General features: G+C 34.4%; 1 protein-coding gene across 2 annotated transcripts in view; it reads left to right on the forward strand.

The window, feature by feature from the left end:
• Positions 1-376: 376 nt before the first annotated feature.
• The window catches only part of LOC129225916 (uncharacterized), a 38,860-nt gene continuing 14,003 nt past the window's right edge, over positions 377-25,233 (forward strand). Inside the window, exons 1-5 of one of the 2 annotated variants that reach the window (XM_054860448.1) lie at positions 377-589; positions 2,288-2,484; positions 7,084-7,228; positions 8,524-8,669; positions 20,859-21,038. In XM_054860448.1, coding sequence (XP_054716423.1) covers positions 2,304-2,484; positions 7,084-7,228; positions 8,524-8,669; positions 20,859-21,038 — 652 coding nt within the window. In that variant the 5' untranslated portion in view covers positions 377-589; positions 2,288-2,303. The remainder of the gene's footprint in view (positions 590-2,287; positions 2,485-7,083; positions 7,229-8,523; positions 8,670-20,858; positions 21,039-25,233) is intronic. The other variant, XM_054860449.1, reaches the window with a different exon arrangement.

Consider the following 25,233-nt stretch of genomic DNA (forward strand, 5'->3'; position numbering starts at 1 on the left):
GAAAATAACGCTAAATGCATGTAAAAATAGCTGGAGAAGCAAAAAGTTGCACATTTTTCTCTGGATTTCAGTTTACATTGAACTGATTTTTTTGCATGAAGACGTAGGTATTTGAGTCAAAATTTTAGATACATAGACGACATTTTTTCAAGTTTCTCTTCGCTCAGATTGTAAGTAGTAACATTATTGAAAAAGTAGCCCAATCCACCATTTGTAGCCCAATCTGTCAACACCGGAATCACTAAAGTAACGCGCGCGTACGCTAGGCGAATAATGGGTTGCTGCAACAACAATCCTGCCAAACGATAAACAATTCTGTGAGTTTTGGCGAGAAATTAAGTGCTTGGTACTTGCAAAGTAGCCACTATAAAAAAAACGGAAACTTCCTTCCGATGTCCCGGATACACGTTGATTGGGATGTAAAGCTATTTTTTGCTTTGCACTGTGAAAAATGACGCAAGAATGTGATCACGTGCCTATTGCATGATATCAAAGATAGTTTTCAATGATATTGTCATGGTGATTCCTGGAGTTGCTGCCGGTAGTTTTGCTTGAATATACTGTGATAGCAACAAGTGTCTACTCGAAGGTTTTTAATTTTATAAAATGTGTTTAACACATTCTGTTTTCCCCATATTTATTCTACTGCTTTCTATTTTTGCTGCTGTGTGTTTACTTTCCAGTTTGTGTTCTTGTAATATTTTTAGTAAGAACAGCAAATTGATGAATTTCACATCAAGATGTTTTGTGTGTGTGTGTGTTTTAAATATTTTTTTTTTTTTTTTGCTTTCGTCAAAACATGGTGAGGGTGAATGTACAAATTGCTGCATCAACAATTTAATAAGCTGTATCTTCCAAAATTAAACTCTCATTTTAAATGATCCGCTTAGAACTTAACTGATGGTCTGAATTTATTTATGAATGCTAAGCGGGGCCCGACTATGACTTTTGACTAGACACAAACTTTATGTGCTGCCCCTCCCCCCCATTGTTGCAATATATTAACGAATATAATAATGTGGGTTTGGATTAAATGTTATCAATTTGCTATTGTGTGATATGAAATTACGCAAACTTTTTAAAACTGGTTACTAATTTGATGCCCCCAAATTTAGGTGCCTTGGGCCTGTGCCCCATGTGCCCAGTCCTTAATCTGGCCCATACTAGGTTGTTCTGAAATATGAGAGTGTTTGCCTATACTACTGATTTTGAAACATGAATAAGGGCTTGGGGTGAATCCAGTCCCAGAGCCACCGTGACCCACTCCTGCAGAAAACTGATATACTACTCCGATTCTGATCGGGGCCCCTGGTTTGGAACGTGGCAGACATGGCCTTTCGCCAGCCCTGGTCCCAAAATATCGATTTCAAATTGTTAGCCAATAAATTTGCCAAATTTAGCAAATCAATTAACAGAGTATAATTTTATAAAGTATAAAATACAAATAAAATCTGTACATGTATGCCTACTTATGTTTCAAAGATGCAGCATGCACTCATCATACACTTAAATGAGACGCTTTTTAGGTGAGGTTTGTTTCCTCTAGTGGAATTTTTAACAATCTCATAACATTATTTTGAGGATGGTATTTTTTTCCTGCGGAATTTCAGTAGAATTTACTTTTTGCTAATAGTGCTGCAAAATCAGTTTGTTTTCTAAATTTACATTTTTATTGCATTTGACTTGGTGGCGAATGCTTAGTATGGGTCCTGAACCGATGGTTTTAAGTGGTAGTGTTATAACACAGAGTATAAGGACTGTTATGACCAGGTCTTAATTTGCATAGGAGCTCACTGGAGCTCAGCTCCTCCTCCAGACTAGGCCCATCATTAAGGGGGATGGGTAAGACAAGGTTACAATTGAACCCCCCTAGCTATGAGAAATTGGTGTTTTTTCATAATATATATGGACGTGTTTTTTTTTGTTTTTTTTTGTTTTTCTTAAAAGTATGCTTCTCCCCCCCCCCCCCCTCTCCAGAAAAGTGAATGACGTGCCTGATTCAGACCTTTAGCACATTTAAATAAGTTCTGAAGTCTATCGGTTTCACATCCTTCTTTCGTTAGAAATTAAGCTCGACCCCTGATGTCTCTTTTAATATCTCTGCAAGAATAAAAATCTTGAACATTTTGTCTTTGTTTACAGTTTAAAAAAATGAATGAAAACTAATTTTTTGATAAATCATTATGTTTTATTTGCTAATTTATATTCAAACATAAAAAGTGAAAACTGAACAAAATTTTTATACTAGAGTGTAGAAATGTCCTTAGTAAATTATGTAATTTTTCAGAGAGAGAAAAATCAACATGATTACTGTACGTGCTGGAACCTACCTTTCTCCGAGCATTCCGGTGGAATATTTTGAAATGATATTGCAATATTTGGAGTCCAAATTGGGAATTCATACCACTTTGCTCTATGAATCTCGCTGGGAAGGACCTAGAGCTGATCGTGAAGATCCTTTTCTGTCTGGGTATTTAGATTTAGGTGATTATTGTAATGGAACAATAACTTTCAGTTCTTTTAATTTTATTCTTCTTTTTGGTGAATGCTATTTGTTTATTGTGGCTAAATGATGCTAATGAATGAAAGGACGTATATTATTCAAAAAATTCACATTAATAAATTAATGTTCTATTTTTATTGCTGTTATTTGTTAATTTGGATTGAAAAGAAAGAATAAGCTAACATTTTATTTATATATTTATGTCTAATCTCAAAATAAGATTTTAACCTGCTTACATTAGCTTCACCTGCATGCAGTGGCGCAGCCACGGGAGGGGTTTTAGGGTTGAAACCACTCCCAGAACTCGAACACATGTTCATCTCCTCCGTGTAAATCAGGGAAAAACACTATTTAAACTTTTCTAGCGGGATAGATTTCGACAAAATATCTTACTGTTTTTGATGATCAGAAAGCAGTCACTAATTACATTTCAATTTTTAAATGTACCAGTAATATTTCATGATGAGCACCTCTACGGATATAAGAGAGTTAGAATGATCTCATTAAAGTGCAAAATGGTATCATAATAGCTCCGTATTTCCAGCACTGCACAAATTCTTTTTAAGGAAACCTAGAGAGAGTAAGCCTATCACACACAGGATTTTCTTAGGCTTTTTTCCTATTCCGATTGAAAGATTGAAACTGTAATTAGTTTGAATTCGACATTCATAAAGACACTGATGTATTCAAAGAGGAAGTTTTAAATGATCTCCTGAAAACCCCCATATAAAATGAATTAAAGGTTCAAGTCAAAAGAAATGATAAATATATTGCACTTTTCCCCATTTTCTTCATTTCAGTCATAGCAATATCAGAACAAATTATTAATCATTTTTCAGCGGGTAATGAAAGCGAAGAAAGCAAGAATTTTCAATTTTGAAAACCCCTCCCAGAAAAATTTTCTGGCTGTGCCACTGCCTGCATGTATGAATCTTGCAACTCAATTTTCGCCCACTTCCTTTGATCGGATTCTTTTCAAATTTGGAATGAAACCTTAGACCCAATGACAGTGCAATATTATATCATCAAATTAATTAATTTATGAATAAGTTATTAGTTTATTCCAATTTTAACCAACCATTTTGCATAAATCCTATAACATGAGAATGAAAAAATGCTTGCACAAATTAGAATTAAATATCCACAGAAACCCCTGATTTTTCTGTATCACATAAAATTTGTCCCAAGGTAACTAGACTGTTAATTATAATTTTTTAAAACTAATTTCTTGCCAAAATGTAGGGGAGCTTTCAATTGCAAATTCAATGTTCATTGCAGTCATGTTGAACAATGCTTTTATTAAAATGTATATCAAATTTTCGAAGAAATATAAATATAATTTCCACCATTGATGGCTGAGGGATGGATTAGACAATTACTTGATATGCAATTTATTGTCACAGTTGAACGTTTAAAAGCTCAGCTGTTAACACTTTACGGAGAATAATGATTCTTTTTGGATTTTGAAAGACTGTGTTTCGAATGCTGCCCAAGACCTTTTGTCATTTTGTTTTGGGGAAATTTCATGAATATAAAAAATCTTGAATTAGCAGCAGTCTGGCCAGAGGATATTTGGGTCCGTTAACAGACCCTTCACAAAAATCCGATCAACTCAAACAAAACGGACCTTTCACAAAATCCCGATTAAACATAACGGACCCTTCACAAAATTCTGATAAACAAGATCGGATCTGTCAAATTGTTTATTGAAAGAACAAATCTGAATGCAAAATAACGCATATTTCTGTATTAACCAATAATTTTTGGAACCTTTTTTTAAGTCAAATTAGAGGGATCAGCTTATACAAAATCGGCTAATTTTGAAAAAAAAAAAAAAAAATCGGCACTCTTGGGATGCTCCTGGGATGCTCCTGCAAGCGATAAATAATTGCTACTGACAAATAAATATAATGGTTGTTTGTTTTATCACAGCTAATTAGCAGCGGTGTTTAATAAACAATAATAATATATATCTGCGAAATGAACTTAGAACTGCAAAGGGACAGTAAGGGTGAGGAAAAAATATGATCGCTTCAGATAATGTTACCAACTTCAAAATTATCACCACTTAGCTTCTGGCGTTGAACCTTTATAATGACTTGATTAGAAAATATTCTCATCATTTTGCCAGTTTGCGTTTTTACGGGTGCAGTGCGATGTTTAATTGTTATTTTGGGAGAAAATTATATGGGTTTTGATTTTTCGATGCTGAAAAGGATGATTAACTTTAAATAAACTCTTTTAATTACAGTTTTTTTTTCTTTAGATGTCTACATTTTGAAAAATGCAATCTTTTAACATCCGATATGAGAATCATATTTTGTTCTTTTTTCAAGCTAACTTCGCTTTATTAGGATTCAAATAAATGAAAAGTCTCTTTATTTCTGTTAGAACTCTCATTTCAAATTTTTAAAGCAAAATTCCATTTTCTGTTATGAGTCAAAAATTAAAATGCTAAATAGATGGTTGATTTTATTTTATTTTTTGGGTCAACTGTGTCCACAGATATTAATGATATGTTTATCATAGGACTCTAAAATGCAATTTTAAAATAATTTTATCAAAAATATTTCTTTTACAAGCAGTTTTTATACTTTTGATGCCTTCATTTTGAGATTTGCAATATCTTTGCATCTGCTATGGGAATCCGATTTTTCGAATTTTTAATGATTATTACGCTTTGTTAAGAGGTAAACAATTGAAATATCTTTTTATTTTTGTTAAAATCACGGAATTTATAAGTTTTAAACGAAATTCTGTGCTTTTTAAGAGTGTCTTGGGTCAAAAAGTTGAATGCTGAACCCTCTTCTGAATTTTATTTTATTTATTTATATTTTTGTTATACAATTATTTTAAGTACTGTACAGAAATATATCTAGTATAATTTAACATAATGCAGAATGGTAGATAAATATTGATACTTGAAAGAGCGATGCCTCCCCCCCCCCACCCCCGCCAAATATCAGAAAAAAAATCCAGAATGATTTTCTCGACGTAGAAGAGGAAAACACTCAACTTTAAGTTTAATTGATGCAGTTTGTGCCATCTCTAAATTCTAAAATTTCATTTGAACAAAAAAAATTTTTTTTTTTTTTGCAAAATTTTTTGATTTTTCACAAAATTAATTCATTTTTCACAAAATTATTTGATTTTTCACAAAAAACGGACCCTGTGAAAAATCCTGGACAGACCCCTGATTAGTTAAAACATTTATTTTTTCGTAAAACGTTTAAAAAAAAGATACTGATAGTTTAAAAAACAGGCTTTTGTAACAATATGAACTAAAAAGTGCAAATTAATCTTTGAATGATAAAAAAAGTGACCAAACACTTAATTTTAATGTAAAAAAAACTGGTAGGGGAGGGGGGCTTTTTATCAGTTGTATTACATTTCTTCCTTTTGTTGTCCATACAAAAATGTAAATAGACAGCTCCTCGAAGTTTTCTTTGTTGTATAAAAGTTAAGTGTTTGGTCAAATATTTTATATACTTATCATCATTATTTTATATACATTTTTTTCAAATACTTTTTAGTTCATATTACTCTAAAAGTTTATTTTGTTCGTTTTTTAACTATCATTTCATGATCGTTAAATCTAAGGTTCTTCCGCCTTTATATAGGAGTTCAGTAAGACCTCATTTGGAAGTATGCTGTTCAGTTTTGATCTCCTTATCTCAGGACAGATATTTCTGTATTGGAAAGAAGGGTTACTAGACTAGTAAGGGGACTTTCAGATTTAGACTGTGATAACAGAATTAATAGGCTTAGTATGTATAGCTTGGAGCAAAGGAGAGTCAGAGGGGACATGATTCAGTTGTTTAAATTTATCAAAATGAAAGACGTTAACGGATTAAATTTTTGCAGGGAAAGCAGAACGAGGGGTCATTGCTTTAAGCTATTCAAATCTCAGGCTAACCTGGAAATTATAAAAAAATTACTTCTATAGTAGGGTCGTGGGCACTTGGAGCAGTTTACCAGAAGTGGCGGCAATGAGCAAGGGGGTGGATAGCTTTAAGCGAGTCGTTGATCTTCATTGGGGACTTATAAACTGACTAGGACCTGCCTAGCTGGGCCCAAAGCCTGTTGCTGGTTGTCACATTTGTATTTATTTTATTTCATACTTAGATAAATTTAACCCTAGGGGCGTTAGCACTTATTAATTGATAAAACATCTCTTGTGTGAAAACTACAATGAATTGAATATGACAGCTTCGCGTTGTTTATATAATTTTAATTAGGGTCTACCCATAAATGATGTCGCACTTTTTTTCAACAGTTTTGACCCTTTGTCCCAATTTACCTTACTCCCTCCCTCCCCCTTTCTCATGTGTCACACAATTTTTCGTAAGCATATCTTTAGTTAAAAAATCAGTGTTGCCACACTGCTTCTTGTCCCCTTCCTCCGCCCTTGTCACAACTCCACCCCTCCCCTCTGCCCTGAACTCATGACATCATTTGTGGACAGCACCTTATTTATGTTTTTTACAGTTGATGATGCTTTTGTATTCCTAATTGTTTTTGAAGTAAACTCTCCTTTTTTTGCAACAACATTTAGAAAATGATAATTCTTTTCATCTTAGCTTGGATGAGCAGCACTGTATTTTTACGAATGCTAAAACATTCCAGTCCTATTGAATTGTTGCCTGTTTCTTCAGTGCATATTCATCCTCGTGGTGAGGATCATCCAGGCTATTATTCTGATGTCATAATGCATAAGGATCTTAGGTAAATATGTTTAGTACAACCTTAATTGTCTGAAACTCTTTTAACCAGAATCTTTTTTAATCTCAACCCTAGTTTCCTTAATTTCATTTATTTATTTTGGAAAGTAAGAAATATAACTTCAAGCCAAGGGCACCAGGGACAGCCGTTTCTATTGCCAGCGCCAAATATATTGATGCATTTCTTTCATTTTTTCACAACCTACCAGTAAATTTATGAATCACTAAATAGCTCTAGTTTGCATTATTATAGTATTTGTTTGGTTCCCTGGTTAGGTGCACTCTTTGATCCAAAATTTTCAGTATTCCAAAGGAAGTTCAGTCCTGAACATTTCGGTTAACTACGGTTCCACTGTATAAGATAATAATAAATGATTACTAGCATTCCAGAGCATTGGTAATTCACTGGTCCAAGATCACTAAAATTTCTTGACACTACATTGAAATAGAATTTGGTAGTCCGTTGAACAAGCAGACAAGCACCATGAACTAAATTGGAAGAGATTTATGCAGCTTTCTAGAGTTCGCGAAAAATCTTATTTAATCTGCAGTTGGACTTAGGAGAAAGCTTATTGCTGTTTGTAAAAGTTCATTGGATGCTGAAAATCCTCCCTTTATTCTATTTAAAGAGCCACAGTCTTGTTTACCAGGCTTCACTACTTTTCTCTATGTCATGCTGTATGTGTGTCCCCATGCTTCGTATTAAACCTGTTTATGTTCAGCTGTCTGAATCACTGCTTTACACAACCTTTCAACAAAACAAATGGAGGCTTTATATTATCATAATTACCATGTAGAATGATAACAATAATTCTTGTTTGTGATTTTTTCCCCTTTCTGTGTTTCCCCATATTAATTGGGGAAAAAAATTAATATACAGTATAAGTTTGATTTAACGATTTCCTCAATTCAATGATACATTGGTCCCTATTTGACTGCATTGAATGTCTATGCTCCTCAATTTAATGATATCCTTGATTTAACTATAACTTTTTCCAGTCCCTTGACAATCATTGAATCAGGGTTATACTGTATTTAATTTTAACTGTGTTTTAGCTTGTGAGAGTCATCTTAATATGAAGTGTGGCTCTCTCATTTAAAAAAAATCTTGAGTCTTAATGCATTCCCGAGGGACTCCCATATGGTAGGTCACTTTGTGATAGAAACAAGGGACCCTTGGGGATGATGTCTTAATGCATTACATGATCATAAATAAAATGTTTTATCGTGATCATAAATGTCTCTTAGTGCATAAGTGTTTGATTTTCATTTATTTAATTTATTTTTATAACTTTTCAGTGAAAAGGTGAAGGAATTCATTGATCTTAGAGGTTGCAAGTGGGCATACAATTGTGAGGAATCTCTTAGTGGACATGTTATAACACTAAAGAATTTAAAGGCATTAGGAGAAAATGCAACATTTTTTGGAAATATATTGTACTCAGGTAAAGCTTTAAGTACTGCACATATCTCAAATAAGTACATTTTGCTTATTCCAGTCTTATAAGTAAATGTTTCTCCTGTTCTTTTCAAGATATTTCTATTTTTTGTGTGTTATAAAGTTTGAAGCTATCCTGTCATTTGGGATAACTTTGAGCAATGCCAGAAATGTTATTCAAAATAAATCATTTTAATAAAAGTAGTTAACTTTAAAGCAGCTAAAAAAGTTTTAAATGCTTAAAAAGTCAGTCTTTATGCTTTACAAAACCACAAAATTCCTATAATTTACTGTTGTTGCATAGAAAATCAAAATGTAGAAAAAGCGCTTTCAAGAACTTGAAAAATAGCTTCCAAATGGTAACTTATGAATAATTGAACGATTCAATAAACTGTGTACAATATTGCGAACTTTTCCCCCTGTTTTACACTGCCACACTCATATTTTGAAAGTTTTATTGTATTTGTTGGTATAAATCAGAAGAAACACTCCTTAAGTGTTGTGTAGTTGTCCAAAATTAAAAAAGAACATTTATTGAATTCTTTTAAAATAAATTATTAGCTAACCTAATTCAAAGCTATCTTGCCATTTTGGATAACTTTTAGCCACCTCAGAAATGGATGCCAAATAATGTTAATAAAAGTAGTGCAACTATAAGGCTTTTGATGGGAAGTCTAGCAGTCAGTTTCAAATAAAATTTATTAGTGAAATGGAATGTTGAATTTATTAACACAAGCACAGCATGTATATATATATATATGACTTATTTCTAAAATTATCTCTTATATGTACTTATTTTTTTGTGCATGGAACATAGGCTTAACCAGAGATATTGCTACGGTTTTTTTCAAGGTGTGAAAATACTTTTTGACATTTTTTAGGCAGGATAAATTTATTTTGGATGAGTAAAATGAACAAAAAAAAAAAAAAAAAGCCATGGCAGCAATCAACTCAATTAAACTCTGTTGATGAAATGGATGATGTGCACCATTTTAATTTTAACATTTAGAATGTTAAAATCAAATATTTTGGCTTAAAAAATGATATCTTCAACTATAATATTTTGAACTTTCTCTTTCTCTTTTTTTTAATGCTTGAACTATATTTTTGAGGCATATTTCTAATTTCCAATGCCTGAATTATTATGCTTGTAATATTGTAGAGACATTAAAATCATCTCTAGGATTGTATAGTTTAAATGCATTGCGTGTAATTGTGCTGTACAGCAGTGATGACTCATTTGTCAATTAAATAAAGTTCACAAAACTAATTTCAATATTTAAATGTGCAGATATGGCATTACTTACTAGTTACTTTTTCAATATTTCTTACTTTCTTTATTTTGGAGGCAAACAAATGAATAACTTTTCTATTGAATTTAAGTATGTTATTTATTATGCACTTTTCAGTTGAGAGAATGGTTAGAATGCTTTGTCTGTTGTTGTTTCACTCATAGTGCTTCTTAAAAATAGTGTTTTAATTACGTGAAATACACTGCCAGCTCAGTCATTTCCAGCCGAGGACTGCAGTTTCGTGCTTATTAGCACTCATCAGCCCGGCATAGGAAAGTGACTGAGCTGGAGATGGAAACCCTCTTAAGGAAGCCAAGAGTGCGAAACAAACTGGTAGCTAATATAGAATTAGCGGACCAGACGAGTGACCGAAGCAATGGTTCGGTTCAACTCGAAGATTGAACGCGAGGCAAGGTATATTCAGTAAATTACCGCCCAATTAGCCAGGGCTAAAGCAGAAATACGTGAAATACACCGCCAGCTCAGTCATTTCCAGCCGAGGACTGCAGTTTCGTGCTTATTAGCACTCATCAGCCCGGCATAGGAAAGTGACTTTTCTCCGCACACACCACCTCTTACCCGTAGGCCTTAGGTTCCATCTCACGGGGGCCCGCGTAGCGGGCCCCCCGCGGGACTGAGTGCGGCGGTCGATAGTCGTCTGTGCTACGGACGGGCTTGGTGCTTATTGCGCCGGGGAAGGTCACCATACTGAGCTTCCGCTCAGCTGGGTGTTTACCCCTTAATGTGTGGGTCTTGCTCACCGTGAGATACGGTATATCTCCCCGTATCTCGTTAGTGTGCCATGACCCCCCTGAAAGGGAATGGGGTTAGGCATAAACATAAACTACTGCATGTGTATAAACTACTGCATTTTATGTACTACGGCATAAACATAAACTAGGACACCCCGTCCATGTTGAAAGCAGACATAAATCTGTTTCGATTTCTTGGGTGTCCTCTCTGTGAACAGAAATAGAGATAAGTTGCTGTAAGGAAATGATGTTATCTGCTGCTGTAGTTGTGATACTCACCGATCATTTGCATGTCTCGGCTTAAAATGAGTATTTACATGATATCTGCAATGGAAATTAGAATAATTAGGTGGGGTATTCGAGGGGGGGTCAGTGGGGGTGGAACGTAGCTTCCTTCATGACCTCGAGACTCTTTCATCGTCTGGAAGCTTGTTGTACCTTGCAATGCTCTGGGGGTTTTATTTTTTACATTGAACAATATATTATAACATTTAGCAGGACATCACATTACAACATTTAACAAAGACAATACATTACAACATTTATATTTTTGGTTAATTTTGTATTTTGCACATTTTTTTTTTTTTAAACCCCCAGAGTTGCTTACCGTCTCGAGGTGAGGGACTCACCCTCCATGATCCTATGTGTCCATTTCGTCACGACAGCCCCAATTTGCCCCCTCAGGAGTACTCAGCTCTTGGGGTTGACTAGTGGTAGCGGGGTGGTATTAGGTTAGGTAAGCTATTTTAAAGAGGAGAGAGAATGCCTACGCGGGCCTTGTGGGAAGGGGCCCTCTCTCCAAGTCTTACTATTTATGTAAGTGCTGAAAGTTTGATAAGGGGGTAGCTATTTGAGCTGAATTCCCCTTGTCCTTGTCTGGATAAGGCTCTTGTCACCATCTGTAATATTCCAAGAAGTCCGATTAGTGTGGGCCCTTCGCCCGGCCCCATGGGGTATCCTGTAAGAGAGATGCTACATTTACCCCACATCAAAACTTCCTTTATCTTTTTTGTCTTTTATTTTACCTTTTTTTTTTTTTGGCTTCGTCTTTGCAACCGGGATTGGATGTGTGGGTCGTGGCATAGGATGTGAATTTACCCCTTACCCGGTGTCCTGAAGTACTTCTTCGTTTTCAAGTAGGAATTGCATAAGATTTTTAATTTTTCGTCGTTGCTCTCTGTCCGAGAGAAATTGTTGTGCCCAGGTTTCGTCTTTTATTTGTGGTCTTGGGATGTGGAAGCTCTGTGTGATCTCGCATTCATAGGCGTAATGATCCACATCTCCCACCTCCCCCGCATGTGCAATTCCCATTACCTTTAGAATGAAAACGTTTTAAATATGTTTGAAAGGGGCCGTGACCTGTTATAAACTGTATTAACTCTTTGTCTATAATATACCTATTAAAGTTTACTGTTGGGAAAAAATAGCTTAATATCCTTTTCTGTTACGTCATACTGGGCTTGCCACGCTTTCTTGAGTTGATTTTTAAGTTGTTTTTTAAGATATGATTTGGGAAGGAGTAAATCGAGTGAGATTTGTTCTTGGACGGTTGCTTCTTTAGCTAATTTATCTGCTAGCTCGTTGCCGGTATTATTATTATGGGCTTTTAGCCAAATTAATTTTATGTTACTTAGTTTATTTAGTTTGTCTTTAGTGCGTTTAATTTGAACGGTATTACTTTTATGTTTTTGTATTGCTTTTATTGATGATTCGCTATCAGTCCAGATTATTGAGGTTTTGTTGTTTTCCGAGTATACTTTTATCCAGTCTATTGCTTGTTCGATTGCTGATAGCTCCGCCTGAAACACTGTATTTTGTTTATTAAGCCTATTCTTTTGTTCGAAAATTAGTCTATCGTTCTTGAAGCTAGCAAATGCGTTACCTACTCCTGATTCCGTCTTCGAGCCGTCCGTGAATACTTCATAATTTAGTTGATCTTTTACTTTTATAACATTATTGAATTTATCCTCGAAGTTGCTATTTACTTTTAAGTATGGGAACTTGGGTCTTTTTTCGTATTTAGTATGATTAAAACTTTTATTGTTGAAGACCTGATTTTGGTCATATTGTAGAAGATTTTTGTATACACAGTCGTATTTTACAACTAAATCTAGCGGGGGTGCGCCTATTAGGATTTGTGCTGAGATTGTTGGTATTGTTTTGTAACCCCGTGCTAGGCAGGTGACTATTGTCCTTTGTGCTGTGATTAATCCTGCTGTATTTTGTACATCCAAGTCACGTCCCCATATGCTGCTACCGTGCAGTAGTGATTTTGTGATTACTGCATCGTATATTTGCTTCAGGTTCTTTAAACTATAACCCCATTTACCCCCTTTTAATTTTGCTATGTTGCCTAATTTTGCTGACGCTTTGGTCTTTATGTAGTTAATATGATGGGTCCAGGTCATGTTTTCATTGAGGTACACTCCTAGGTACTTAGCATTGTCCGAGTATTTAAGATTTATGTCATTAATTTTAATTGTTGGGGGGGTGTGGAGTGCCGTGTACCTGCGACCCTTCCCGTGGGTGGAGTTTGTATCTGTCTTGCTAAATTTGAGGGCTATTGTCTTGCCTTCTGATAGTTGTAAATTATTTTCAGAAAGCCATTCTGTGAATTTGTTTATCATTTGTTGACCCCTGGCTATGATTTCATCTCTTGTTCTACGGACTACTATTGCAGCAAAGTCGTCGGCGTATGCTTGTGTTTTTACTCCTTCTGGCATGTGTGTTGTTAGAAATTTATACGCTAGTGTGTTCCAGAGTGTGGGACTCAAACAGGAACCTTGCGGACAGCCTTTACTTAGGACAGTATCTATTTTTAAATTTTTTAGTTGATAAGTGAGCTTTCTCTTTTTTATTGAACTCATGATTAATTTAATTAGTGTTTTGCTCACCTTGTGCTCGTTTAGTTGTTCTTTAAGTTGTCTGTATTCGATACTGTCAAAGGCTCCGTGTATGTCGAAGAAAATGGCCAGAACGTAATTGCTGTTCTTTCTTTGTGTTTGTATGTTATTTACTAGTTCTTGTATGGCTAGCTCTGTGGATTTCCCTGGCACAAAGCCATACTGTTGTTCTGCAAGTAGGCCATTTTCGTGTTGGTGATGTAAGAGACGTTTTGCAATTAGTTTTTCTAATGTTTTACCAAGGGTCGGAATTAAGCAAATTGGTCTGTAGTTTATTATTATTTTTGGCTGGCCGTTTTTGGCATAAATTTTTTTCTCTGGCTTTCTGAAAAGAATTAGTTCTGCGTTTTTCCATTCTGTTGGGAAGTAATTGAATTTAGGCAAAGGTTGAGAATTTTGTCTATGAAATTTGGAATAGTTCTGTATATATCTTTTAGACCTTTGCCGTCTATCCCGTCAGGGCCTGGGGCTTTGTTATTATTTTAGTCCCTGATTGCATTGGAGATCTCGTAGTGGGTAAATGGGGGTTCTTCATTTAGATTTTTATATGTGACTTTAGTTTGTGCTTTAGATTGTGTACTTTCCGGGAAAATATTTCTTATTATTTTCCTGATTTCCTTAGTATGATCTGAATTTACCTCCCCTTTATCATTTACTATTGCGTCTTTACCTTTAATTTTGTCAAATGTTACCCTATATGCTGTTGAAAAGCATTCTGTTGTCCGGTTGCAAAGATTCTGCCAGCTTTGTTTTTTCTCCCGCCTTATCAGGAGTTTATATTTTGCAGTTTCCCTTTTTATTCGAAGTCTTAGTACGTCTTTCTCTTGGGGGACTATTGTTTTATTTGCTCTTTTGAAGAGGGCTTTAATTAGGTTTTTATGGGACTAGAGTGTTGGGGTCTACCATTGTGTGTGTTGTTTGGGTGTGGTCTGCAATTTCTTTTTCTTGAAGGCAGAGTGACATGCCGAAAGTAATGATGTTTGAAATACTTCTATGAAGGTGATGAGGTCGGACTTATTGTGTATTTGATCCATTTTGTTGATATTTTCTGTTTCTATTGTTTTGAGTTTGTCATTTAGTTTTCTGTACTTACAGTATTTTGTGTAAAACCTGGTTGTTGTCTTAATTTCGTTAAAGTTACTTATTTCAAATGTCAGGAGATTGTGGTCACTAAAAGTCTCCTCATCTGCTACTTCCCAGTTTTGGCAGTTCAGACTTGTTTTTTGTATATAAAGCAAAACATCAGGGAACCCCGTGACTCTTCCGTTGTCAAAAGTTGGGGTCCTGTTGTCTTTATTAAGAAAGTCCGCGTTGTGGCGTAAGGCTAGTGCAATTAAGTCATCTCCACATGTGTCACATGTTGGGTGTCCCCACAATGTGTGATGAGCGTTTAGATCTCCAGCTAGTATTATATTGCCTTTAAGTTTAGAGATGTCTTTTTCTATTTGTTTGTATATTGAGTCATAGGAAAGTGACTGAGCTGGAAATGGAAAACCTCTTAAGGAAGCCAAGAGTGCGAAACAAACTGGTAGCTAATATAGAATTAGCAGACCAGACGAGTGACCGAAGCAATGGTTCGGTTCTTCTCGAAGATTGAACGCAAGGCAAGGTATATTCAGTAAATTACACATGGTAGATGAGTTTGGACGATACATGAGATTTGAAATGCATACATTGCCTTCTCTTTGCTTTAATTTTCATTAGTAGAAAGCAATTAAAACACTATATTCAGTAAATTACCACCCAATTACCCAGGGCTAAAGCAGAAATACGTGAAATACACCGCCAGCTCAGTCACTTTCCTATGCCGGGCTGATGAGTGCTAATAAGCACAAAACTGCAGTCCTCGGCTGGAAATGACTGAGCTGGCGGTGTATTTCACGTATTTCTGCTTTAGCCCTGGCTAATTGAGCGGTAATTTACTGAATATACCTTGCCTCGCGTTCAATCTTCGAGTTGAATCGAACCATTGCTTCGGTCACTCGTCTGGTCTGCTAATTCTATATTAGCTACCAGTTTGTTTCGCACTCTTGGCTTCCTTAAGAGGTTTTCAATCTCCAGCTCAGTCACTTTCCTATGCCGGGCTGATGAGTGCTAATAAGCACGAAACTGCAGTCCTCGGCTGGAAATGACTGAGCTGGCGGTGTATTTCACGTATTTATGCTTTAGCCCTGGCTAATTGGGCGGTAATTTACTGAATATAGTGTTTTAATTGCTTTTTACTAATGAAAATTAAAGCAAAGAGAAGGCAATGTATGCATTTCAAATCTCATGTATCGTCCAAACTCATCTACCATGTGTCAAGCTAGTTGTGTTAACACCAGATCCGTTATTTCAAAGTTTTCCAATAAAAATAAATCAAATTAACTGAAAAATGCACATTTGAATTATGAATTCAGGGGGGAGTGACAACCCCCCCCCCCCCCCGGCCAGATTGCTCAAATGAAGGGCCTGGTTAACACATGAGCCAAATATGAAAGATTCTGATTCACAACTAAATAAGGCAACTTTTCGCTATCGGGAGCAAAAGAATATTGTGTGTACTATATGGTGGTGCTTTTCTCCTGTTTCTCATACCCTTTAGTAAACATAAGTTTTTTTTCTTGCAGAAGTCTTGATTGCACATGCATATGGGTAATTTTCCAAAAACCTGACATTTTCCAGTCGCAAATTGTTTTTGAAATAAAAATGTTGAAAAAAATCTGAAAAAAATTATACTTTTTGTTAGGAACTTATTAAGAGAAAAATAGAGGGAACTCACTTTAACTATGCTGCACCCTCAAAACAGGGGGTCAAATTTTCATACAGCAAGCGACTAACAAGCAGCACTAGGAGAGTTACAAAATGAATTTCTTCATGGGTTATTTAAAATGTAACTACAGTAATAAAGAAATAACTGAAGCCTAAATCAAAATGTATGGTTATTAAATGGCAAAACAAAATTTATGTAAAACCTCCCTTAACGGACACCCCCCAATTTCTTCAAGTACAAGTCCCATATAGGTTTTTCCATATTATTCACTCTGAATAGCTTAAACTCCAAATAAGGGACATTCATTTCAATGAAAAAAAAAAAGATTGCTACATTAAAACTTTCTTTAAGTTAGCCATGCACAGTATGATAAAATTTACAAAAAGAAAAGTTACATTCTCATTACCTGCAAATCATTTTATAGTTCAGGAAATACAAACATAAAACAAAATGGGAATCAGCAATATTAATAGCATATATTTTACGTTTAATTTAAAGCAACTGCAAAATTTATAGCAACTTCATTTACCTACTCGAGCAGCATTTAGATAAACAAATATCTAACCAATAAATCTCTTTTGGAACGCTTCTTCTGAACAACAGCAAAAATAAATAAATAAATAGAATTATTCCACTGATACATTTTTTATTTTATTGTTTGCCAAATTTAACTTTTTTTTTTTCAATCAATCTTATTTTCAAACTAATGTAATGGAAATAAATCCTTCTATTCTATGGGATGCATTACCAATGCTTGAGAAATAATGCTAGGAGAGTAATTGTTTTAGGACAGGAGTATGACACTTTTTTTAGGACAGGAGTATGACAAGTTCCATACAATTTGCCTGTTATGTAGGCTCAGGATTATATTTATGGTATATAATGTTTTTTTCTGTTCTAACCTCTTAATTCACCACACACTATGAGTCGAGTTAAAACGAACCATTCCAAGCTACTTTTGACTCCCTCATTTCTCAAAAACTATTAAATCTACGTGCTTGAAATTTTGTATGTCTAATAGAGCTGCCTAGCAGACCTATAATCCTAAATTTCATGAATGTACCTCTTATAGTTATGGAATTATTACTATCTGAAAAGTCATTTTTTACACTGACTCACTCACTCATCAAAATGTTTACGAACTTCCAAGTGTCTCACATACTTGAAATTTGGCACAAAGATAGATTTTCATGCATATGTAAAAGGGAAAATCTAAAAGGTCAAAAAACTACATTAAAATAGCAAAAAACTACACTTTTTTTATGAGCATCATGGCGTTATCACTTCACCGCGCGATTGCAAAATATTTCGCCAAAATAAATCAAAACAAATGGGCTCGTCAAACGTTGCCAAAAACAAGGTTGTTGATGTTTTAAATTAATAATTTAATTTCTTACCAAAATGGGGCTTGAAACAATACTTTAAGTTCCGCTAAAATGAAAAGTGATCCATCAAATAATTAAAATTGCAAATCTAGAGTTAAACCTTCAAAATCAAAAATACCCGGCTTTAAAATTTTATAAAAACTTTTAATCTCAATTAAATGCAAAATTTTACAGGAGGAGCAAAAATGGCATCAATAATTTCATTAATTGAGAAATATTTTCACAAATTCTGCATATTTTATGATCTACGTTATGATAATCCACCACGAACAATGAAGAAACTCCAGACAGATTTTGAGATGAATCTTAGCAATTTTCCCAATTGTCGACAAATTTGAGGAAGCCAAAGACAAAGAGCTAATATACGTTGGCCTTACTGATAAATGGGAAAACAGATTATTATTGCCCAAAATTGGCGATCGCGCCAAGTCCCCAGTTATAAAATATCTTCGTAACTTCTAATAAAAAGAAACCGCAAACCAGTGCACCGCAACAGCAGGGGAAAAAAGGGAAATAATATATTTGTAATATACACTTTTGCATTTATAACTGTCTAAATTAGAACATAACCTTTGATTTAGCTTTTCAAAAAGTAATGATATCCCAACAAAACATAAATGTGAAAAAGAAGCCAAGTTCGGTTGAAATGAGGTGCAGAAAAGACGGTGTCACCGACAAAAAAAGTTCAGATCTAAACAGTTACTAAGATCCATAGCAGTTCCTCATAGAAGTTGGATTTTCCCATGTTCTTCAATTTATTTAGAAAACAATTTTTTACTTTCTTTGATATTGGATTTAAAACTTGGCAAGTTTAAAAAAAATAATAATAAAAAATAGTGATGACTAAAACTTACCGCAAGTTTAAAATCCATTATCAAAGCAAGTAAAAAATTGTTTTCTACATGAATTGAAGAACATGGGAAAATCCAACTTCTATGAGGAACTGCTATGGAACTTGGTAACTGTTTAGATCTGAACTTTTTTTGTCGGTGGCACCGTCTTTCCTGCACCTCATTTCAGCCGAACTTGACTTCTTTTTCACATTTATGTTTTGTTGGGATTTAATTTTAAAAAAAGAAAGAAATTAACTTTTATTTATAGGGTTTTTTTTTTTCTTTTTGCATTTGAAGTGGAGCATTTTGAGAAAATTTAGAAACTTCTGCTAATGAAGAACATTTGACATTATATTTTTCATAAACAAAGGCATCATATCAGACTGTAAAAGACTGTTTTTGATACAAGAAAGTTTCCTACGGGCTCTGATTGTGGTCCGAGACGATATCACCCTGGCTCGAGCGGGCTCGGTTACAAATTTTCAGGCTCAAGCGGACCCGGGCTCTCAAAAATGAGCCCGAACTCATCTCTAATGGGGACACACCAAAAGTGTGACTTTCTGGTTATTCAAAAATTTTTGTAAAAAAAACTAAATGAGTTATTGTTTTAATAAGAGTAGAATAACATCCAATAAGTTGTTTCAAACTATTAAAAAATGAAAACATTTTAAGGGTTAAACAATTTTTGTGTTAGGCTACGGGGACATAATATTGTTAGGATTTTGGAGAATCACCCATACACCAATCTAGAATCAGGAACTTTTATGTTGCAGATTGTACTTTAGTTGGGTATTAGCGTATTGAGAAAAAATGGGGGGGGGGGGAGCTATTTACGGAAATTTATAAAAATTTTCCTGATGGTGCATTTATTCATCCTTTATTTCAATTTTTAGAGCAGAGTTCATACACTCCTTCAAAACTCCTCCAACAATCCTTCATTTAGGAAAATTTTTTGAAGGGCCCTTCAAACTCCTTCATTTTGGTTTTAACTCCTTCTTTTTCCTTCTTTTTTAGTTCAAGACTACATAATCTTCCTCTATGACAATAATTTAAAATACTTCGATTGAAAACTTAACTTTGTGGCAAGGGATATCGTATAAGGGTGATTTTAATGTAGTAATATTTCGTATATTTATTTTTTTTCATAAAAATCTGATTTACAAAATGATCATAAAAGTTGAAGGTGAAAATATTATTAGATAACGAAGACATTTCATAAGTGAAGTAAAACATGCTTAAATCTTGCTTGGCTATTTTTTCAACTTTTATGATAATTGTTTTTCCCTTCACCACACTCTCAGCAGCAAAAGTCAGGTTGTCTAATTATTATGCAAATATTTAAAAATGCATAAGTAGATGTACTGTATTAAGTGCCTTGAGGGGGAGACAGGCTCATGAAATTGGGACAAAAAGTAACATCACACAGTTATTGTAACAATATATTTATAAAAAACTATGACATATGACAAGAAGAGGGTAGGGTGAAGTGTGACACTTTGTGACAATAGGGGAAGTTGGTCAAATATGTTGAAAAATAGTGCAACATCATTTAATGACAACCCATTAGTACTCCTTCAAAATCTCATTTTACTCCTTCAAAACTCCTTCACTTTATTTCTGAAATTGAGTACGAACCCTGTAAGACTTTATTTATTTCTTTTCTTTGAAAACTCATATGCACATATAGTGGAGCTGACTCTAGCATTGTTTCCTGTAAAATAATAACTGAAATTGTGTTACATTCAATTCTTATGCAAATTTATTGATGTTTATGTCAAGCATGTATCAATAATGATGGTTGTGGCGACATTGAAAATCATGTTTAATGAGCAAATAGTCCTTGATGTTGTTATATTTATTCTTTAATGTTGTCTAGAACTTGTACTGAGTTTTTCTTTAAAAATTGACCCTGAATTTTTTCAAAAAGCTTGTATAAAGTCTGACAAATATAATAACATTTACAAAATATCTGTTACATAAGTGCAAAAATGTATCATTACACTGTAAAGTATTTTGTGATAATTTACTTAAAACAGGTATTTATTCATTTGATCAGAAATAAAACTTTTCATTTGACTAAACATGCACCTAAGAGTGGTTCAGAGTGGTCACAACCCCAGCAGCACAATCAAAAATTGCCCAAAACTGCATTTTTGGAACTTCAGTTTAAAAAATATTACCAGAGGTCTAGGACACCATATTTGAGTCTGAATAAATGCAGAGTGATTGTTGCTCTTAGAACTATTTGTGGCTTTAAACAGTTTTCTGCTTCATTATAGGATCTCACTTGGAATCAATAAAAATGGTAATAGCAAAGAAGGTAGATGCAGCTGCTGTTGATGCAAACTGTTTGGCCTTATTCCTGGAACATAATCCTCATGTTGCCGATGAAATAGTCACTTTAACATCATGGGGAATTCTGCCACCTTATCCTTTTGTTGTGAATGCAAAATTAGAAGGTAAAATAATTTTAACAGTTTTCAGTAATTCCATCTGAACCTCATCATTCTTACTTTGGAAATGATATGCATGTGTTAAGTTAGCGACTGAAAAGGTACAAAACCTTTTAAATTAAATATGGTTGCATTTGACAAACCTAACCAGACGACCGATGAGTAACCGGTTACTAACCGCAGCGTTCTATCATCTACTGGTTACCATTTTAAGCTGTTGATTGGTTGATTGAAGTAAGTGATCATTAGCCGTCATGTGATCGGTTAACTGGTAGCTACCGGTTGAGCTTGTCAAACGCAATCTATATGTATAACAGGGTTTGTTGATTTAAATCTGTTGATTTAAATCAATTAATTGAATTGAAGCATGTGATTTTTTTCATTAAAATCAGTTGATTTTATTTTTATAAATTAATTTTGCACATTTAGAATGTGTTGCTCTAAATTTAACTTACACTGCATTATACAAATACAAATACAAATGTGACGACCAGCAACAGGCACTGGGCCCAGCTAGGCTGGTCCTAGTCAATTAATTAGTCCCCAATGAAGATCAATGGCCCTCTTAAAGCTATCCACTCCCTTGCTCATTACCAGGCCCGGACTGGCCATAGACTTGACCGGGACATTTCCCGGTGCGCCCTCTCGAAAGACGCCCTTCTGTTGTTTTCTTATTTTCCAAAACAATGTTTTAGCATTATGGAAATAAATTATGTAGAATCAAGAAGTGATTTTGCATGTGAATATTTTCAGATGCAAAAGCAATGTTCTTCTTCTTTATATAAACGTTCCCTTTTATTACCCTCATAAAGGCAATTAGTCCCCCTTCGTTTCGTAAACGGTCTGCTCCCGTTTGTGGCTTATCTTTTGCTCCAAGGTTCAGTTCTGGGGACAAAAGCGGACCCATGGTGTTTCCTCAATAAAAAAGGGATGTGAGGGTGAAAGTGACAGCACACATATCACACATATCTATGGTCAAGAATGGTTTGATTTATTGACCGTACTTAAGTTGCTGTCAGAGCGGATAGCTGGCTGATAACGATCATGAGTGCAATAGAAGCAAGTAAGATTACAAATAATGTTAATTTTTGAAATCGGCGCATTAAAAATAGTGTTACGTCGAAATAAGTCGCATAAAATCAATATTTTAGTGGACGGATGAACACAATGACAGATGTCGCATTTTAAGTCGCTTCAAAAAAAAAAAAAAAAAAGACGGTACTGTACGGTGATTTCTAGACTTTTTGAGTCAAGGCGCCCTTTTCGGAACTTGGATTTTTGCATGGCGCCCTTCCCAAAATAAAAGTGTGACTCGTAACTGACAGACAAAAATAAATATGAGTCTTTTATCTGCATTGAATAGCCCTTATTTATCCAGCAGAGGATCTGCAAAAAATGGGAAAAAGTTTCATAAATAATAAAGTCTAAATTAGTTGAGAAAAAATAGTAAAATTTCGAAGTGGTCCTAGGAGGATTGCAGGGCTTCCCGGGGCACATTTGGGGAATTACTGGACTAAACACAATAAAGATGCTGAAAAGTTTTAAAGATAAAACATTTTTCGATTTTAAACTAAGTTTTGTCAATTAAAATCATAACAAAAGTTAAAGTTCTTTGCCGTCGGCAAGCTTTGTGTTCAAAACGTATTCCAGTTTTTGTAACTAAATTTAATCCCTTCACTGTATTAGTCTTTTTAGCCAGAGGTGTGCACAAAAAAGGGGGGGTCATGGCATAACCTTTGGCATTGAAATTTTTAGGGGATCACATAGCATTTTTTAAATATCATGTTAAAGGTTACATTTTCGGGGGAGGGGGGCGCGCTGCGTAGCATTTGGAGGGAGTTCGTCATTGCCCTGGGGGGGGGGGGGGGGTAACCCTTGTTTAAGCTACAGTGCTACCTTAAAAATATTTATATTTGAATTTCTGCATAAAGTCGTTATATTATTGCATTTTATGCTGCCTTCCTTTAGCTATATCACTTTGGGAAGTTTTTTAATCTGTGTTATGGAATTAATACTACTATACTCAGAATTAGGTTCATATTGTCAATACTAAGGCATAATAGCGACCTCTTATACCACCAAACTGAAAACCCATTATTTTTCCCTGTGTATGCGATACGTTTAAAGTAATTACGGGGCCAACAATTTCATATAGAAACCCTTACTTTTTAGACCACTCGACGCCCACACGCGTCTGGGGCAAGTTACATAAAAAGCAGTTATAGTTTTCTTTTTCTTTTTTTTTCTGTATATTATCCCACTAAAAACACTTTGTTTTTCACAAATGCAGTTGTTTCTGAAGATTTTCATATTTACATAGAATCTAAACTTTTTTTTTTCATTTTAAAGGGGGGGGGGGGGGTGATATCACAAATTACCGCTACGAGTGTCACCCATGCTAGGTACGCTACTGGTATTACAAATATTAATAAGGGTCACTAAAAACTATATTAGAAATCTAATGCGAGAAATATCGAAAACTTTATTCGTTTTCTATCTGCACAGTTAGTTATACACATATTAGGAGAGTATATTGCCTCCCCCTCCCTCCTTAGAAATGAAAACTTCCTTACTTTTAGTGCTTTTTTCTTTGCAAAAATGTATAAAAATTTCTTTTCCAGCCATTAGTGAATTCGTTATTAAAAATGTCAAATTTTAATATCTCTAATCTAAACTGAAATCGGTTTCCGTGGGGAAAAATATTCTGCTAAACCATGGGGAAGATTATTGAACCCCCCCCCCCCCTTCCCTCCCTTAAAATTTTGCATATGGGCGCCTTTGATTGTTTAAAAAATAAAGACAATTTTCACGGAAAAAAAGCTTAAGATTCTAACCATTAAAGCGTTTTATGAGGGTCTTTCGCATCATTGTTGTACAAGAGCTTTTAACAAACTATCTTAATGATAAGTAGAAAAAAGGGAGCATACATGTAGACCACACATGTTGACTTTAATGGTTTTATGGCTTTAAATGACGCCTTTTAAGATGCGTTTTATGGATAAGGATTTGCGATGCTTGGGGATTTGTGGCAACGGATTTCTGCTGGACAAGGAAGGACAACTATCATAAATTTTATCCAGTTAGACGACAGAGGTCCGATTGCTGTTATGAATCGACGAGTCATTTGGATCAGATTTTAGCGTTAGTAAACATGTGATTTTGAAGCTGCAACAAAATTGGATACATCAAGTCAAGGATCTTTTCAACAGTAGGTTACTCGTTTCAGTTTTCATTTTCTTTTTATTGCGAAAATATTTTCCTTCATGTATAATCTTAAATTATAGAAATACAATCTATGATTCGTAAAAAAACTGTAATATGATCTATGAGATGCGAAATGACAAATAAATGATTGCAAAATTTTCCACAACACATAGTTATAATAAAAAAAAAAAAAAAAAAACAACGTACTTGGATAAGTTGAAAGATAAAATCTAAGTGACTTGTGTTATCAAATGAAAACTATTATTTTAAATAGTAAAATAGATTAAGATCAAGCGTGTCCCTGAACTATTTTTTTCATTCTCCCTCTCTTTTTAATATCATTGGTTTATTTCATGTCGGCTCTTTCTAATTCGAGTCAGTTTTCTAAAACCAAATTTAACACTCAAAAAGTTTTCGAAATTTTAAGACAACAATCCCATAAAAATGAGTGGAAACGTTTTAAAAATGTTCGTTGTTTGCTATTATGTACTTTTAAAATATAACACTTTGGTTGGCGAGAATTTCTGAAACGAATTTTCAGAAATTAGATCCTGTTTTAAGAATGGGGGAAAAAAATATCATCACGAAACACCCTCCTGTTTTCTTTCCCTGCGGAACAAAAAAATTGTAATTTTAATTTTACTTCGAAAAAATTAAGGAATTCTTAAATGTAAAAAGGAGGCAAGGGGAAAATTAGACAAGATGGTCAAGAAATTTATTTGTTCTTTTAAATTGAAATCGTTGAGTTTTCTTGCAAAAGTTTTATTAATTAGTTTATTTATTTTATTAATTCATTTATTCCTTATAATGGTTACAAACAATAATAGCAATTTTAAATGTATATCCATACATAAAATGATTTCTCAAATAATTTAATTTTCAAGCTTTTCCGAATAGGTGCAGTGTTATCAAAATATTATTTATTACGTACTGCAAAGAGGCAATCAGGTGCATTGGATGAGTTAGGAGTTTGATTGGTTGTATTTTCTCGTAACTT

This window comes from Uloborus diversus, chromosome 7 (genome assembly GCF_026930045.1).
Source record: "Uloborus diversus isolate 005 chromosome 7, Udiv.v.3.1, whole genome shotgun sequence".
Classification (NCBI taxonomy): domain Eukaryota; kingdom Metazoa; phylum Arthropoda; class Arachnida; order Araneae; family Uloboridae; genus Uloborus; species Uloborus diversus.